At 40.3% G+C, this 19,554-nt stretch overlaps 1 protein-coding gene across 2 annotated transcripts in view; it reads left to right on the top strand.

Moving 5' to 3' along the window:
• The window catches only part of LOC122646875 (alkylated DNA repair protein ALKBH8 homolog), a 50,163-nt gene extending 33,619 nt beyond the window's left edge, over positions 1 to 16,544 (top strand). For both annotated transcript variants that reach the window (XM_043840505.1, XM_043840504.1), the window contains 3 exons: positions 11,899 to 12,189; positions 14,247 to 14,312; positions 16,064 to 16,544. In XM_043840505.1, the coding sequence (XP_043696440.1) occupies positions 11,899 to 12,189; positions 14,247 to 14,312; positions 16,064 to 16,120 (414 nt within the window). In that variant the 3' untranslated portion in view covers positions 16,121 to 16,544. The remainder of the gene's footprint in view (positions 1 to 11,898; positions 12,190 to 14,246; positions 14,313 to 16,063) is intronic.
• Positions 16,545 to 19,554: the final 3,010 nt, after the last annotated feature.

Raw genomic sequence — 19,554 nt, 5'->3', positions numbered from 1 at the left:
CTTCGAATGTCTCCTCTAAAATCCAGTTTCTTCCTCACAAGAGGTTCTTAGACTCCCCAAGGAATAGGCACATTGTTGATTTCTGGGGATTAGATAGTGCTCTTTTGAAGTCCCCTTCCCACCCTTAGTTGGGTTTAGGGTTTTTCTCTTTCCCCTTCCCCCCCTTCTCCCCCTTTGTATATCCCCCCTCTTTCCCTCGCCCCCGTTGGGCTTTGGTAATATATTTTTTATTCACCAAAAAAAAAATTATTAATTTATTGAGGCATGATAATAAAATTGAAGAGCTCACATTGTAAGGAGAAGAAGTTGACAAGAAGTTAAAGATATGTTAGAAGCTTTTTATCCACCAAGAGGACCAAAGTACATGGAATCCTAAAGAGCCTCATCTTTTGCGGATGACCTAATGATCTTCTCCAAGGCCATTCCCTCCTCCATTGAGCACATTATGTCCTCCCTCCACCTTTTTCAGGATCTCTCCGGTCTTCGCATTAACCTTCTTAAATCCCAAATCTTCATTGCTGGGGTTCCTGACTCGACCAAAGCAGCCCTCTCCACCATCACTGGCTTCCCCATTGCCACCTTACCTGTCCGCTACCTTGGCCTGCCCCTCATACCAGCTAGACTGACTGCCCATCACTGTAACCCCATCCTTAACCTTCTCCGCAAAAGACTTCAGCTTTGGAAAGCCAAGCTTCTATCCTATGTAGGTCGCCTCGAGCTCATCAGATCGGTTCTCCAGTCTTGCTATATATATTGGAGTGGTGTTTTTGGTCTCCCCAAGGCAACTATCAAGGCTGCCAAATCCATTATGTGTGCTTTCCTCTGGAAAGTTGTGGACTCTGCCAGGTTCCTCCACCCTAAGAGCTGGTCCTCTATTTGCCTTCCCAGAGCTGAAGGAGGTCTGGGTCTCAAAAGGATTAAAGATGTCAATCTAGTGGGCTCTATCAAGCTGGTTTGGAAGCTTCTCTCCAACAAGTCTAGTATTTGGACTTCCTGGGTGTATGCGAGGCCTCTGCGTAGAGACTCTATTTGGACTGTCAGCTCTAGCTCAGACTCTTCCTGGATTTGGCGCAGAAATCTTCAAGTGAGGCAGATTGCCAAGGTTGCTATTTCTTGTAGGATTGACGATGGGTTGCAGACCTATCTTTGGCTCGATAATTGGCATCCTTTAGGTGTCCTGGCCTCTATAGTCAGTCCCCGTGCCATCTATGATTTTGGCTTGGACAGACTTGCCCCAGTGGCTTCCATCATTACCAATGGCTCATGGTCCCCTCCCACATCTCCCCCCCCCCCTTGCCGACCTCTGGAGTTCCCTCCCCCCTATTCCTCCCGGTCATAGAGGCAAAGGGGACACCACCGTATGGCTTCCCTCCTCCACAGGCACATTCAGCGCCCACTCCGCTTGGGACATGGTTAGACATAGAGGGACCCCCTGTCCTTGGCAAAAAGTGGTTTGGTACAAAGGCCACATCGCTAGGCAGAGTTTCACTGCTTGGCGTGTCCTAGCAAATTGCCTCCCAACTCAGGCCTTTCTCATCCACCGCCACATGCAAGTCTCCCCCAGATGCTATCTTTGTTGGAATGGTTACAAAGACATAGACCATCTTTTCTTCACTTGCCCATTTGCTGCCTCCATTTGGAATCGGGTTCTCCACCATTGCTGGCCTGCTCGTAGAAGACCTCTTCCGCCTTCTTGGGAATGGGTTTGGATTCATATGACTTTTGGTGGGAACTCGCTTTGTGACACGGTTGGAAAGCTTGCCTTTTGTGCTACTATTTCCCACATTTGGATGGAGCGTAACCTTAGAAGATGGACGTCCAACTCTCGCTCTCTGGACAAGATTTGGAAGGCCATCTTCTTTGACATTTCATCTAAAGCTAACTCCCTCCCATTGACTAGTGTGACTGATTCCCCAAGGAACAGACTTATTGTTGTCTCCTGGGGTCTCCCATTCACTATTTTGCGCCCTACTTAGTTTTGGGCCTCTTGGCCTTCGGGCTTGTATATCCCTTCCCCCCCCCCCCCCGTTTTCTTTGCAATTAAATTTTTATTCATCCAAAAAAAAAAAATGTCTTTATAGAAACCCCTAGGGACCTGGCCACAAGAAACAGATGGGAGAGAGCCTCCATGAGCCATCAGCTAAGAAAGTCTCTCAACTAACAAAAAATAAAACCTCTGTCTAGGTCACTAATGGAGAAAGACATCCTCATTCTAGATATATGCAATGTAAGCTGTAGTTGAACCTTTTCCCCTGATGGCACCTGAGCAAATATGAAGTCATTGATGATGTTGCTTTTTGAATCCTTAAACACTAACTAATGCCTACATGACCTTAGTTGCACATTGAACTTCCTAAAAAGTTGAGCTTGATGGATCCTGTAGAAGATAATGGGGGCCAATTTTGTCTCATTGAGGAACCCTTTTTAGGTAATTATCATGATGGAAGAGTGATTTTTACATGATTCCTTATTCCAAAGAGTATATTATTGGTTCCTTCCACTAATTGTAGGAAATATGTGCTTTTGATAAGACCTAATAGAGTGCAATGGTGAAATAGGTTACGAGTAGGAACCCAAGTAGTCTAGATAAGGTTGGTGAGTTAAGACTTCTATTAGATGAAGTATTATAATGGTGTACATTTGAGATTCAGCAGGGGTTCAGGTGCCAAAGGAACCAGTGTTCTTGATGCAGGCTATGATTGCATTTGGGCCTGAAAAGTCCTTCTAGTCGATTTCATTCTTTGTACAATAGGTCGGATATTGAAGATCCCTGGTCCAACCTCAAGGATAAATGAGATACGCTGAATTAAGCAGTCTGGTCTAGTTTGGTCTTGGAATTGGTTACTGTGGAATTCCGTGAATACTGGCTTGATCAATGTGACTATAGCCGTGCTTTATTTATAATATGATAGAGAACATTCTAGAATAGGTATAAGGACACAATTACCCCTAGGACAATTTTACCCTTGAACCCATATTACACAACTCCTCCTGAAGTTGGTGCATACATATCAAACATGCCCAACTTGCTAATTATAGGAAAAAATAACTTAGGACTGATTCCTTTGGTAAGGATATCAACCAACTGATCACTAGACTGAATAAATGGAATAGAAATTAGCCCTTGTTCCAACTTCTCTTTGATGAAGTGCCGGTCAATCTCAATATGTTTGGTGCGATCATGTTGAACCGGATTGTGCCCAATGCTGATTGCGGACTTGTTGTCACAGTAGAGCCGCATAGGAAGATCAACAAACATCCCCAAATCTTGAAGAAGCCCCTTGAGCCAAAGAACTTCACAAATACCCTGGGCCATAGCTCGGAACTCAGCTTCAGCACTAGATCGAGCTACAACAGCTTGCTTTTTGCTTTTCCAAGTAGTTAGGTTTCCTCCAAAAAATGTGCAATAGCCGGATGTGGACTTCCTACCATCAGGACTGTCGGCCCAATCTGCATCAGTATATGCTTCTATCCAGAGGTGGTTATGAGGAGAGAACAAGACTCCTTTTCCAGGAGATGACTTAAGGTACCGGAGAATTCTATATGCTGCTTCCAAGTGAGAAGAGTGAGGATCATGCATTGACTGACAAGGCTTACAACAAATGTGATATCCGGCCGGGTATGTGAAAGGTAGATCAATCGGCCGACTAACCTCTGATAGCTGCCTTTGTCCACCGGGTCACCATCTTTACTCTTCAAATGTGTGTTGGGCTCAAGGGGGGTTTCTGCTGGTTTACACCCAAACATCCCTGTCTCTTGTAACAAATCCAAGGTATATTTCCTTTGAGAGAGAGATATGCCTTTAGCTGAATAGGCAACCACAATCCCTAAGAAATACCTTAATCTACCCCATTCTTTGATTTCAAACTCGGTGCCCAAATAAGCCTTCAACTTCTGTATTTCCTGTGCATCACTGCCTGTGATCACTATGTCATCAACATAGACACTTAACATTGTATGTTATCAACATAGACAATTAACATTGTCACTTGCTGTCCTACCTTCGTCACAAACAACGTATGATCAACATTGCTCTGCTTGTACCCATAAGCAATCATAGCCTTATGGAACCGGCTAAACCAAGCCCTTGGTGACTGTTTCAGACCATACAGGGTCTTTTTCAGTTTACATACCTTTCCCTGAGTTTTTGAAGAAGTAAAACCAGGAGGTATCTCCATGTAAACATCTTCTTCCAGATCTCCATGCAAGAAGGCATTCTTCACATCAAGTTGTTGGAGTTCCCCTCCTTGATTCACATCACAAGAGATAATGACCCGTACAGTATTCATCTTTGCTACAAGAGCAAAGGTCTCTTGGTAGTCAATACCTTGGGTTTGAGTAAACCCTTTGGCAACAAGCCTCGCCTTGTACCTTTCCATTGAGCCATCAGCCTTGTGCTTTACTACAAAGACCCATTTGCAACCAACAGGTCTTTTTCCAGGTGGAGGATTCACCAAATCCCAGGTCTGATTTTTTTTCAAGGGCATGCATCTCTTCATTCATCGCATCCTTCCATTTCTGTTCGGCTATAGCCTCCTGCCAGTTGTTACAGATGAAAACAGAGGATAAAGAAGCTATGAAGGCATGGAAAGCAGGAGTTAGTGAGTTATATGGCACAAAATTGGAAATAGGGTGCAACGTACAACTCCTCTTTGATTTTCGAACAGCAATGGGTAAATCAAGACTGGGATCAAGAGGGGGCTTACCAAAAATCTGACTGGGAGCAAGACTTGGAGCAGGAACAGATGTCGATTGAGTAGGATCAGTGGGGGTGGTCTCTTTGTATAGAGGGCTGTCCAGAGGAAAATCAGTTCCCAAGTATACACAATTTTTTCTTGTTGCAGCTGTCCCACTTCTTGTTCTTGACCTGTAACTCCATCTTTGTATTCAACAGAGGTATCCTCTATAGTAGGTATCTCAATGTCTAGAGGAGCAATCAGCGGGACCTCTTCACCACTTATAATCTCCCCCTGCAGAGGTTCCGTCTGTTTAAAGTAAGCCTCAGACTCCCGAAACACTACATCCATAGTGGCAAACACTTTTCGGGTAGGAGGATGGTAGCATTTATACCCCTTCTGGGTAGCAGAATAACCAAAAAATATGCATCGCAGTCCCTTGGGATCAAACTAGGGATGTAAACGGATCGAATTCGGTCGGATAGTGGCATTATCGTATTCGTATCCGATTATATTCGGACGGATTCGGATAATATCCTATCGGTTTTCGGATGAATTCGGATAATTTCTGGATAGTGATTTTTTGAATACAGATTCTCCTAAATGGATATGAATACGGATTGAATACGATTTTTCGACTATCCGTTGACATATTTACCGTTTTAATGATGAGGGTTAGTGTTGAGACTTGAGGGTTCAGTAACTACCATTTCTTCTACTCTTCTTAGTCTTTTATTCTCTTACGTTTTTTTACTTTTGATTTTTTAATAGATATGTAATTCCATGTATCACATTGCATAAAACAATATATATAAACCAATAGCAAATCTAGAAAAAGAATCACATTATCTTAACTTATAAATTTATAAAAATAAGATAACAAAATCCAATAAGGTAACTTAAACGGATAGACAAACAAAGAGTTGTATTTCAGATATTTTATTATCGTCGGACTGCTAAACGAATCGGATAATAATCGGTCGGATAGGGGGATTTTCATATTTGTATCTGATTAGTTTCGGATGGATTCGGATTCTCCTAAACGGATACGAACGCGGATCGAATACGGATTTACGAATATCCATTTACATCCCTAGATCAAACTTGCTGTGTACATGATGATTCCTGGCAAACATGACCCAGCCAAAGACTTTTGGAGACACAACAAAGGTTGATTTCCCACAAAGCACATCCAAGGGGCAGCGACCATCCAAAACACGGGAGGAAGCCGATTGATAAGATATGTAGCTGTAAGGACAGCATCACCCCAAAAAACGAGGAGGAACAGCCATAATGAACATGAGAGAACGAGCAACCTCCAAAAGTTGTCAGTTCCTGCGTTCAGTCACCCCATTTTGAGCACGAGTGTCAGCGCAAGAGGTTTGGTGAATGATCCCATGGTTGTCCAAATATGACCCAAAGACACCATCCATATACTCCTTCCCATTATCGGACCGGAGAATCTTGACTTTGGCATCGAATTGTGTCTCGACCATCTTATAAAATAAAGTGAAACATGTGAAGACGTTACTTTTACTATGCATCAAATATACCCAAGTCGTCCGGCTGAAACAATCAATGAAAGTGACAAACCATCGAAATCTAGAGCTAGACACACAACGGGTAGGGCCCCACACATCAGAATGTATCAAACCAAAAGGATGCAAGCTTCTATTATCAGAAATTGGAAAAATGCTTCTAGTTTGCCTTGCCAAAGTACAAGCATCACAAGAAAAATTATGTTCATTACATCTCTTCACTAAACTAGGAAATAAATCTGACAAAACACCAAACAGGCGATGGCCCAAGCGGCGATGCCAATTATTCAATTCAAAAAGTGCAGAATCAAAATCAGAAGATGCAGACTGAGATGTCAAAGCTGCCCGGGAACTATCAAGCATGTACAGACCACCAACCACCTTACCACATGCAATCGTACTGTCCGTTGCCAAGTTCTGAAATAAACAATGGGTTGGAAAAAATGTTACTTTGCCGTTTAAATCCTTCATTATGCTACTAATGGAAAGCAAATTGGTAGTGAACCTTGGAACATGTAACACAGATGAAAGGATAAGAGAGGAAGAACACTACACAGATCCTTTTTCCGAGATAGGAGAAAGAGACCCATCAGCGACATGAACCTTATTATGACCAGATAAAGGAAAATAAGTGGAATAAAAAGAGGAAGAACCGGTCATATGGTTGGTTGCCCCTAAGTCAATTACCCAAGAATAGAGCATGACCAAGGTGCAAGATCCAGCAAATGAAATACCTGTGGAAGAAGGTGTATTGGGATTAGTAGGCAGAGACGAAGCTGAGGCAGCCATGGAAGGAGATACAGATGTCGAAGAAGACGTGTCCAAACGAGTCACCATATCCTGTAAATTTTGCAAATCCGCCATAACCTGTGAAAGAGAATGATCAGGCTGGTCCTCAGTAGTTGCCTGATGAGCACGGATGCCATTGGACTGATTGGAACCACCCCTACCACGCCCACAAGTGTCTGCAGGGCAACCATGAAGCTTCTAACAGCGGTCCTTCGTATGTCATTCCTTCCCACAGAGCCCCCACAGGAAGACTGTGAACCAGAAATAAGAGTCGACCGCTCCTGAGTAACAGGGTGAACCATGGCTGTTCGTCGACTGTCCTCAGCCGAAAGGATCGCATAGGCCTGTTCTAGAGTTGGGAGAGGTTCCCGATTCAAAATATTTGATCAGATATGATCAAACTCAATATTCGGCCCTGCCAAGAAATCAAAGACGTGTAAACCATCCTCCCACTTTCGGTAGGCCGCGGCATCAACATCAGTGGTGGCAGTGAAGGTGCCCAGAAAATCCAACTGTTGCCACATCGTACACATGGTATTGTAATACTGAGAAAAAGTTAACTCCATCTGTTTGGTAGAGTGAATTTTTTGACGGAGTTCATAGCATTGGGTAGCATTCCCAACCTGAGAATAAGTATCTTTGGCTGTCTTCCATATTTTTGCAGCCGAGTCAAGAAGGTATTGACCAGCAATGTCTTGGTCCATCGAATTCACCAGATATGACATGACCAAAAAATTAAAATTCATCCAGCGATCCTGTGTGGAACCAGCCTCGGTAGGCCTGATCGTGGTACCCGTGATGTAGCCAGACAAGCCACGGGAACCAATCACAAATAAACAGGAACGAGACCACATAAGATAATTGCTTCCATTTAACTTGATGGTGTTCATAGGAAACGGAATAAAATCACAGTGCGACAAACCATCAGAACCAGAAGAAGCAGAGGTGATCTCCGAAGCGTCAGGCATGGTGGCTGGAAATTAAAAATCACATAACTCAAAAAACAAGGCCTCCAAAAATAATGAAATCATACGGAGGGAAAAAAGGACCCTCGGTGGGAGTCAACTCACCACCAAGGGTAGGAAAAAATTAACGGCAAGGTGAGAGAGACCCTCTCTCGAGAAAGAAAGGAAGGCGAGAGGTGGGGGGGCTTGTGGTGATGGCGGAAGAAGGGAGAAGGCCCTGGGAGGGCTGGCAGTGGTGGCGGAAGGAGGTGGAGGGCCTGGCAGGAGGTGGAGAAAGGCTGGCGGAGGTGGCGGAGGGCTGGTGGAAGGTCGATGAGGCTGGCGGTGGTGGCTGGCCTTAGGGCAGAAACACGAAGGAGAAGAGAGAGAAAAAAGAAAAAAAGGAAAAGAATTTCAATTCCCATATCCCCGGAATATTTTTAGCTCTAATGCCGTGTGGAATTCCGTGAATATTGGCTTGATCAATATGACCATAGCCGTGCTTTATTTATAATATGATGGAGGGCATTCTAGAATAGGTACAAGGACATAATTACCCCTAGGACAATTTTACCCTTGAACCCATATTACAACAGTTACATATAATGGGCTTTTGTTCCACTGGTCTAGTATATTAAGATGGATGTGCGGGAAAACTAGGAAGGATAAAGTACGGAATGAGCATATTAGAGCTGACTCGGGAGTTGCCCCAATCAATGACAAGCTCCGAGAGAGTCGTTTGAGATGGTACGGTCATGTTCAACGGAGGCCTAGGGACGCCCCAGTAAGGAGGAGTGATATGATTCCAAACGAAGGAGCTAAAAGAGCTAGGAGAAGGCCTAAAATGACCATAGGAGAAGTTGTGAGGAAGGACATGCAGTGTTTGGGTCTTGTACCAAGTATGACATCGGATAGAGCCTGTTGAAGGGTAAGGATCCATGTTGCAGACCCCATTTAATTGAGATTCTCCCGACTTGCTAGGCTGTGCCTCCTTCCTCTTATTTTCATCTTTCATCTTGCATTTTGCTGTTATTTTTCCATCTTACATTTGTGAGTTCCCTTTTTTTCATTTCTCATCTCATCCCCCTTTTTTCTTGTTTTGACCTTAGTTTTCCCTACTTTGTTTTGTTAGATAATGTAGCCGATCCCATTAAATTGGGATAAAGCTGAGTTTGTTGTTGTTGTTGTTGTGTGTAGGAACAATATTTTTTGCTTATTTTCTAGTTAGCATTAGTTTCTTAATGCTTTAAGAAGTCCTAGTTGTGTTAGGAATATGCTACTTGTTTTAATTTCAAATTACTTAAATGTTCAGTATCTTTTAAATTTTTTTTAGTAGGGTTTTGTCTTGTAACTATAGCTCCTTGCTTGCACTCTTAACTCAGGATTTCGGAATTGAACTGAAAAGCTAGGAGCTTAGGAGTAGTGTGCGGCTTTCTGTGCACCTACCTGTGGTATTCACGTCAGTCAGCTAGTTAATTGCTTTCCTCTCTGTTAAACATTTCTACTGCTATTCTACCACTTCTACAACTGCTTGTTTAAGGGTCACAAATCGTTTTCTTTTTAATAAATCTCAAGTTCAATCTATCTGATTGAAATTCCAAGCATGGTCCTTCAGTTCTGCGAAAATTCTTTGCAGAACCAGTACTGTTTTTGAGAGGTGATTTTATGGGGCCAAAAGCAATGACTTCCGTTGCACTTCAAGAATAAAAATTTTGCCAGCATCTCTGTCTGGATATTTCCAATGAGCATACTATAAATAGTTAGATAGTGAGTTGAAGGAACATTAGAATTTGTTTTCCTATATGGGTCATCTCATGAACCTGTCCCATACTATCCTGTTCATGCCAGATCAGTACAATTGTGTGTGTCCATGAAAGCTATCTGGAAGACTATGTGCACCGTAGTTTTTGTGCAGGCTGCTCTTCCAGTTGTTGCCAGACCAGTACAATTGTGATTTTCCATGAAAGTTATCTGGAAGACTATGTTCTTTGTAGCTTTTGTGCAGGCTGCTCTGCTAGTTGTAGCACTCTAGTGCCTGGAGAGACTATTGATCCTGCTGATGTGCAGTACTGAAACTTGACTATGTAATCATTTGATTGAAGAAATCCAATCCTTCATACCTGCATTGTCGTTTAGGTGCCACCACTGTTTCAAGTTTCAGTCCAAGAGGCTTTGATTTGGTTGAGTTCTCTAATGTCTCCCTATTTCCCTACTGATGCAAATATATATATATATATATATTTTAATGTCTTTGTTTCTTATTTTGATACTTGGAGTTGGGACTGATATTTACTGAGATCAATTGTTAATTATCTTATTAGTGAGGGAAGGCCTCCTTGAGCTATTTGTTTACTTCCTTTCCTACCTCATCAACTGCCCATCTATGCAGAATGCAGAGTTTAATTTGGAAATTTGACTCACTGTTCTGATGATGAGTATGGATGCTATGCTTCAAAGGAAGAAGGCTGTATCCTGGTGCAAGTCCCGCACTTCAGCCCGCATCTTCACAATAGCAGCCTGAACTTTCTACCTTCACACCAAGTGAAAGTCCCTATTGCTATGCATCAAAGGGAAAAAAATTCATCTTTATTAGTGAAAGAATATTAGGGAAGAGACTCCCGATGGATTTTGATTTTACTAACTGTTGCCAGTGGAACAGTTTCATAGGGGCGAATATGAATCGTCACTATGCCAAATGTACAGAATACGAAATATCTACTTCTGGCAATTCCAAAGGATCATGTGGTCAAATTGGCTACTAATGAAAAAGCCCCAAATGAGTTGCTATCTATCTGTGGTTGTCCTCTAATGCTTGAATCAAGATCTTATGCTCCTCTTCTTGAAGCATGAACCCTGCCTTAGTGGATTCCTTTCCTTCCCGAAGCCTGAGAAACATCTCTAGGATTTGACCTGCCTGTCACAAAGTTACCAAACTATTGATACCAGTCAACTTGGATTTCCAAATCAGCAATTGCTGAGACTTAAACATGTTCCTTTTGCTTGCTGACAAAAAGAAAAGAAAGTTGAAAGATAATTTTACAACTAAAGGAGTGCTGAAGCTTCACAAAAGGAAGAAAGGAGGGGATAGAGGAAGGTTGGAAGCAAGGGGCAATAGAATCACCACCAAGCCCCCCCAAAAACACCACCAGAGCCCCCAAATGACTACAGTGGCCCTACTGGCAGAATCGGTTGACACAGTCCTGTACCCTTCCACACCCCTGGTGAACCATTAATTATTGCCAGATTTCTCCCACAATAATAGTTGGATCTAGATAATGGAGACCCATCCCCAGCCAAAGCATAGAAGGCAAAGGTAATTTGCTTTGCACATGAGTTAATTACAGTTGATGGAGGTTACGTATTCTTTCTTTATGATGTTTGCTTTTTCCTGCATATAAAATATATCAACTATAAGCGCCAACAGTAGGTGCTCATTTTTAACACTTTTTGGTTTAAAAAGATGCTACGTGGAGGCTATTTACTCTGGGATTGTGTTTTATAGGACTGAATTGAAGCACATTGTGTTCATGGGGAATGCATTAGTCAACTGGAGAGGTAGAGGTTGGTTTGGATGTTCTTCCTCATGATATAAAAATAGGTCAATCCTGAATAGATCCAGTTAAATGTTGGTTTCTCATTATGATATTTTGATCCTCTAATCAAAATCGACTCAAAAATCAATTGTGAGATTTCCAACTTCGATTGACACAGTATTTCAAGTCAGCCTAGGACAGATAATTTGCAATATTTCTAACTTATTCTCCCATGATCACCTTTTTGTTTTGCCTTCCTAATGACATTAATAACATTTTCAGTTTATATGGTTATTGATGTTTTGATTATTTCAGCCTTTATTTCTTTTGGTAACTTCTGTGGTTCTTATTTTATAGTTTCTTACAATATTTAGGTTCTATGTTGTGTGGTTTTTTACCCATGCATATAATTTCATAGGTCAATGAATACCCTCCTGGAGTGGGCTTGTCTCCACATATAGATACTCATTCTACATTTGAAGGATTAATTTTCAGTCTCTCATTAGCGGGGCCTTGTATTATGGAGTTCAGAAGATATTTACAAGGCACATGGCTTCCTTCATCTCTCTCCAGTACTGACATGCAAGAGCAAAATCCTGACTACAGTTCAAGTTTTGTAAGGAGATCTATTTTCCTTCCTCCTCGGTCAATGCTTCTATTATCTAGGGAGGGGCGATATGCTTGGCATCACTATATTCCACATCATAAGGTATATTTTCATCATACATTTATTGTTTTATGGTTTTCATTTGTTTTTTAATGGGGTACACGTTTGTGGTAGAGTATGAATATAAGATTTCCTTTTTTAAACAAAATGAAAAACTGCCATCAATTCAACTGTTCTTTGGAAGAATAGGAAGAAGAAAAAATGAGTTAAATAAAAGTTACTGTGTAGAATATCGATTCATCAATACTTGCTTCTTTTTAACCATATACTTTCCCTTATGGATAATGACGGCATACTCCCTTTGGTTAATTTTTCTTTTCTTTCTGTTATTGATGTAGTTGAGGGATTCTTAAAAACATACAAACAAGCCTTGACAGAAAGGTAGGGGGGGTGGGATTCCTATAGGACAATAAACCATGTTTTAAAGTATCAGAGAATCAGATTGGGCAACTCAGCCAAGTCAACTCGGGATCAGTGAAGCCAATCCAATTATCTAGATACTGATTTTCCCCCTCCAAAGAAATAGGTTGACCAGCTCTATTTACCCTTCATTTAATGTAAGACTAGATTAGGGTTAACCTAGCCCCAAAATAAACCCATAACTAAAAATAGCAATAAAGAAAGAATTAGAAGGTTTAAGAATTCAAACCAAACCAGCCTGTAGAATGTCACCAAACTCAGATTGAGTGGAGATGGTGATGAGGAGAATCTATGCTCCTATATTCAGCCAATTCCGATGGCTAAAGGCTGAGATATGAGGTTAAGTCAAAATTAAAGGTTATGGAATATCTTGCAAACCGGCACTGGGAATGGGCTCCAAAGTAGATCGAGTATCAGCCTTGCTGGGATGAACACTTTCTCCAAGTTTGGGCCAATTCTGATGGTCAGAAGTGGAGATCTGAACTGGAGTTGGAAATAGAAAGTTGGCCCCAAATTAGAAGGTAAGTGCTGTAGAACAATCCAGTGAACAGGAGGGCCTGAAACTGGGATCGAGTGGGCCTCTTGTTGGTCTGATTCAGTCCTCCAAAACTCTGCTGAAACAGGGTTCAGGTTTCAGAAGAGGGATGACTCAAATTTGCTGGAGAATCTGGGGCAGAAACTGATCTGCAGGGGAGTGTCTCGATCCTTTTCTGGTTGTGATTAGCAACGGCAAACCTTGGGGTTGATTTGGGATGTCTTCTGGTCCTCCACTGATGCAGCAGCAACACTCGATTGTGGTCTCAAGCAACAGAGAATGTAGAGATCGAGTGGGAGAAGGAATGAAGAAGAAGAGATAGAAAATAGAAGGTAAAGGGGATAGGGGTTTCGGCTCTCTCAGCCAGGCTCTCACCAGCCCTTCATCCTCACACTAGGATAGAACATCTTTGCCAAAGCAAATCAAACCAACTTCATTAATCTTGGGGGAGGCTTCTAAAAGCCTTGCATATACATAGGCAGCAATAACTTACTCCTTCAGTTACAAGAAAGTAGAAAGTCTAACTTTGATTAGTTCTAAAATTAGAAACTATAAAAATAGAAACTTACAAGAAAAGGAAACAAACTAATAGAAACTTAAGCCTACTTTCTAAATCTGAAATTAGAAACTAAACTGAGCTAAGGTTGCTTTATAGACAACCACCAAATATCTAAGAGAATAATTCTAAAATAGAAACAAAACTGAACTCCTAAATTCCCCACACATAGACAAAATTGACTCTTCTAATAAAGCCTCCATGCGGTCTTGGGCCCCACAGGATCTCCTAGTAATATTCCCACCAAGGCAAATATGGGCTGTGATACTATTCATGGGAACAGTAACGTGAACAGTGTTTTAGTCGTTTCTTCTTCATGTTTTGATCTACATCAACTCTCCCCTACTTAAAAGAATGAGGTGCAACTAAATTTGTATGAAGTATAGCATGCCATTTTATCCATATGATTGAATATATAAACCGTAAAATGTAATACATATTTTATTTGGTTTGTACCTTGCTTTCTTAATTTACTTTCGTAAATGTGCCATGGATTAGACATGCTGCTTCACAACTTTCTGAACTTTAGGGATGAGGAGTGCTATTCTTAATCACACCACTAATTTTCTCAGTCAAGGGTATCTATAGGTTGATATGGTGAGGGACAACATGATCAGAAGAGGTTCAAGGAGGGTTTCCTTCACATTCCGCAAGGTTTGTCCTCCATCTTTTCCTCCCTTTTCTTTGTGGATCCACTTTAGTGGCAAAATATTTTGAAGTACTATGGACAGGACATATTTTCCTTACACTTGTTGATTTGGCATGGCTTCAATCTCCTACCAGTGGTTTGTAGTCTAATGGCCCAACCATCCTGTCTGCAATGAAATAGAACATAGTAATCATAGTTGTCAAGGTGAGCCAAGGCGGTGCCCTGGCACCTTGTTGCCTTGGCGCCTAGGCGACCAAAGCATGCATTGAAACTAAGAAAAACGTATATTATTTAGGTTTGGGTTTTAGGGTTTATACTTCATTACTTGGTAATGTCATAGTGTATCTCATTTCATTGTAATATGGTGTACAATAGCATCTAAACCAATGGTAACATCTAATTTATTTTTAAAAAATATTGATTAGTTGATAGATTGGGTGTCATGCCTGCACACAAGGCAATGCCTAGTCGACACCTTGTGCCATCTTCACCAAAAGAAAGCGACCTCACGCCTTGTCTATCCCAACATGCCTTGTTGCCTAGGTGATGCCTTGACAACTATGATAAGAATTGATACTTCTGGACTAAAGATTAAGGGCCCCTTATATCTATTTTTGAGTGTTAAGTCTTATTTACTATAACAAAAGCTCAGAATAAACAGTCTGTGGCAACAGTGTCTAAGATGTGACACTGTAAGACCTAAGCGAATGATGCTTTGATAAAGATATAGTAAAGACAAAACCCCCAAGTATGACTGCTGATTTTGCCCAAATTGACTTCAAGAAATATGAACCCCACCTAAAATAAGACCAGGTTGGAACCTAAACATACTCATCAAACTCAAAAAGAGAAAGTTAAACATGACTTAACCCAACCGATATATTTAAAAAAAAAAAATTTCATTGGCCACCCTAATAAATGATCTTGTGACTAAAATAGAAAACGTAAAAGCAACTTCCTTAAAATTTCTATTTGATTGTCACGGCAGCAGCCTGATTAGTTTTTGTGATCGAGACTCTGTTTGGTCATTAATAAGTTTCCAAACACATGAAGATGCTAATGGTTTGTTAATAGTTGCCAAAAACATATGCTTGAGTAAAAATTCTTTTATTTCTAATAACAAAGGAGGCAAAAATTTTCTTGGTCTAGGAACCTTTTATTGTCTTGTGCTGTTGTGTACTTATTTGTGCCTTGGATATTTAAGGGATGGTCTAAATAGGTTGTGTATCAAATTTCAGGTCAAATTTAAATCATATACCCCTTATGTAATGAAATTCCCTCTCATTTATGTCCAAGCACCCCGTCTATTGTCTATGCACTTTTCTTGGTTGTCTTAGGTTTTTCAATACTTTGTTTTATCACTTGGCAAACTCCGTTTGGACTGAAACTCGACCTGTGAGAAGGGAGCTTGGGTCTACGTGTCCACAAAATTTCAGCCCCATCCAACCTGTCATGTGCAGATATAGGCGTGCATGCTGGGAATGATTTCTGCACCTGATAGACCAGGAACCCCACTCCCCACAAGTTTAGATACAGAAAAACTAGTAGAATATGGTGATACCAGGATGTGTTGGTAAAATTTGTCAGATTTAACAAGTTTACAAACTTCAGTAAAACCTGTCAATTTGTAGTTGATACACAAACATAAACAAAGCAAATGGTTCAAGTTCTTTTTCATCATTGTCATTATCATCATCAATGTCTTGTGGGTGCCTCTTATTTTTTTTATTAACGTATCACTGTTATCTTGTTTCAGGTCAGAGCAGGACCATGCCAGTGTGAATTTCCACAGTACTGTGATTCTCAAAATTAAGATGGGTGAGATTTTTCCTTGTCCTTGGTGTCAGCAACTTAATACATAGCTTTTGCTGAACCGGTTCTCATCAAGCAGCAGATATGAGTTGGACTGAACTCCATAGATTATGACCCTTCAAGCTTGTCATCCTTGTTACTTATCTGATGGCTCATGGAACATGTTGCCCAGAGCTGATGACCAGTCTAATTATGGACCAACAGACTGAAGAAATGGGAAAAGTGGAGGATGGTTGAAGTTCTTGCTGGAGGAAAATGGGGCAATTTTTCGGCATGATGCTTTTGCTTTAAAACATGAAATGTGCTTATACATCTTGTAGTGTCACACCCAAATTTGCGTATGGAATTGATTTCTGGTACTTCTATCCCCATTCCTCTGATCTGGTGGAAAGAGGTGATGGTTTCAATCTATAACTTAAGGTAAGGTTGAAAAATAGAAATTTTGCCAGGAGTTTGTTGGCCTTTTACTGAAAATGAATACTGTTTTTCCTTTTCCGTTCTAAGAGACTGCACGGTATCTTGATGCTTTCTCAGCAGCTTAATTAGCTTCTTGTGATTTTCCTCCCTAAAGAAGTGAAAGGATTATAGAAACATTTTGGATGATTGGGCATGCATTGTGATTCACATAGTCCGTTCTGGTTTTGACTTTGACAATGTTCTTTCGTGATTCTACAATGGAGTGGACTGGCCTGACCTGGTGAGGATCTTTATCACCTCCAGTTTGCTGACCGGCCCAGTTACCCAGTTCCTCTAACAAAGGGGGGCTGAAATGACCTCTCTACCCATGCCCAAACACCCTGCCCGGGTGGGGTCCACCATCCCCCTATTAGAGGAACTGGGGAACTGGGCTGGTCAGCAAACTGGAGGTGAGAATTTTCCCCTGACGGGTGTCAAAACCAAAACAATACTGAAATCGAATTGAGCTGTCCGTTTACATCAAAATAGTGAAACTGTTTAATAAACAGTGTAAATAAACCATTTAAATAATCGATTTGAACTGATTAATATATGCAGAGTCAGTTAAACCATTCATGGTTAGAATAAATAATTATGGTATGAACAAATAAATCCCACTAAAAAATTAGGGAAGCAATTTTCTGTCAGAGAGTGTGGCCTACGCCAGTACTCCCATGTGTCTATCTCTCTCTTCCTTAGAACAAAGGGGGCAGATGTGTCTTTTCATATAGGGAAGAGAGAGATAGACTCATAGAAGTGCTGGCTCTATGTAACACTCCCGGACAGGGTTCTTTTTCCTAAAAATTAATAAAAATGTTTTTAATAAAAAAATTAAAACATATAAACAATTATAACCTTATAATAATTAAAAGAAAATATATAATAATAACTTATTCAATTAAATATTAAGTTTACATCTATTTTAATAAAAATAAATAAATGAAAAAGAAACCGTTTGAATAAAATTAAAAAAAACCTGAAGAAGTCGTTTAAACCGTAATCATTGAAACTATTTTACTTATAAAATTTTGTACCAAATCAAACCGTTTAAACACCCTTAGGAAGCCAATTAGACAAAATAATTGAGACCCATTTCGACCTAAATCTCAACTTTGGGTTTGATAGAGAGCACCTTAGAGGTGGGACCGAATAAGAAATGATATTTGTAGAGAAGGAATTCTGGAGAAAGAGGTAATAATGATAGAACGTAAAGAGGGCCATAAGCGATGGATTGGTTCACTGCTGTTGCAATAAATTGGAGGGTCTAGATAAATGCTCCACTTTTTCTCTTGGGTTCACAATCCAAAAAGCTCTGTTTGGAATAGTTGGCTATTCTGACTTAGTTTATGTTTGATGTGGTGATACAATAATATCTAAATTGAGATACATTTTTCTACTAGCTTTTGGTGCAATTTCATAGAGAAGTGTCAAGAAACCAAAGATAATTTCTTCAACTATAAAAGCAGAGGTGGTAGCATGCTATGAGGTGGTTTCTCATGCATCTTGGTTAAGGCAGTTTATCACAGACTTGAAAGTTATAACCTCTATTGAAATTCATATTCCGATATATTGTGACAACACTGCGGCAGTGAGGTTTTCCAACAACACTTTTTCGATAGGCCGTTGCCGACATATTGAGATCAAGTATTTTGTTTTCAAGGAATATGTTTGGGATCAACGAGTAGCAATTTATCATATTGGCACTGAGGACATGATTGCTAATCCCTTCCCTAAAGGGTTTGTACCTAAAGTGTTTGTTGACCATGTGGGTCGTATGAGATTATATAGTTCTTTGGGTGCAATGAATCAAGTTTGAATTGTATTAATATATACATTTAAGTTTTCAAGTTCATTGTTATGACTTGTGTTTCACAGTTTATGATTCTAGAATTAATGAAATTCTCTACCATTTTTATTTATTTATTTATTTTTTATTTATGAAAAAAGGACATATATAATTAGTTAGAAGAAGAGACCATGTACACAATAATGTTTATACTGTCAACCCACTCAAAAGAGATGTTGGAAAAGTTATGCGTTAGTTCAGCCAATTCAAAAAAGTAAGGTAGGCAACTCCAAGGAATAGAAGAGAAGGTCTGTCTAGACAAAAGGTCAAAAAGAGTCTTGTTGCAGCACCATATCTCCCTTAAAATGATATGATCTGCAACCGCTGTCCTCCATCCATGTAGAATGTCACAAAGCTCTGCCACCAGTTCATCCTTAGAAGTCGTTCGACCGAAAACTGGTTTTAAATCTTTTCCCTTTATGGAACATCGAAGATGTCCACTTGGCTATTCCAAGTTTGGGATAAAAAACTCCTGCGACCAGCAAACCAGGCAAGCCCATTGTAAGGTTAATGATAGAATCATCAGTAAGTTGTGGATATGGTGTGTGGTAGAGTGTATGTTGTGCATGAGGAAGTAAAGTAGTGGTTGAGGGGGGAATTAAATGTAGATCAGTTATCCACCGATTAACAAAATGGATGACTTGGATAGGGTCAGCCTTAAAATCATCATATAAAACCTTGTTTCGTACAGACCAGACAGAATAACAGGTAATTATAAAAATAGAAAAAAACCAACAGAAAGATTGTTCTCTACCATTTTTATTATTTTTACTACTTCTGTGTTTGTACACTCTAAATTAAAGTAATGATTGATGTCTATTAAGTTCATGGGACAATTTTAATGGATTTAGAATTAACCATTAGGTCAATTCATAAAGTTTGATATACCACTTTAAGGTTTGTTCTAAGAAGGACATTTCATAGTGATACATGGAAAGAAGTGTTCATTGTATGGACATGCACTGCCATGATTCGTGGATTGAAAATTTCATTTCAAACACTTTTTGCTCCCTAAGATAAGCTCAGCATGGTCTTGCATTCATTTGAACTTATTCTAATGCATGGTCATGCATTCATTTGAACTTAATACTAATTTATTTGGCATTGGCACGTGACACTATAGGCCAAGTGGG

Source organism: Telopea speciosissima, chromosome 11 (assembly GCF_018873765.1).
Source record: "Telopea speciosissima isolate NSW1024214 ecotype Mountain lineage chromosome 11, Tspe_v1, whole genome shotgun sequence".
NCBI lineage: Eukaryota > Viridiplantae > Streptophyta > Magnoliopsida > Proteales > Proteaceae > Telopea > Telopea speciosissima.
This window is presented reverse-complemented; position numbering and strand designations above follow the sequence as displayed.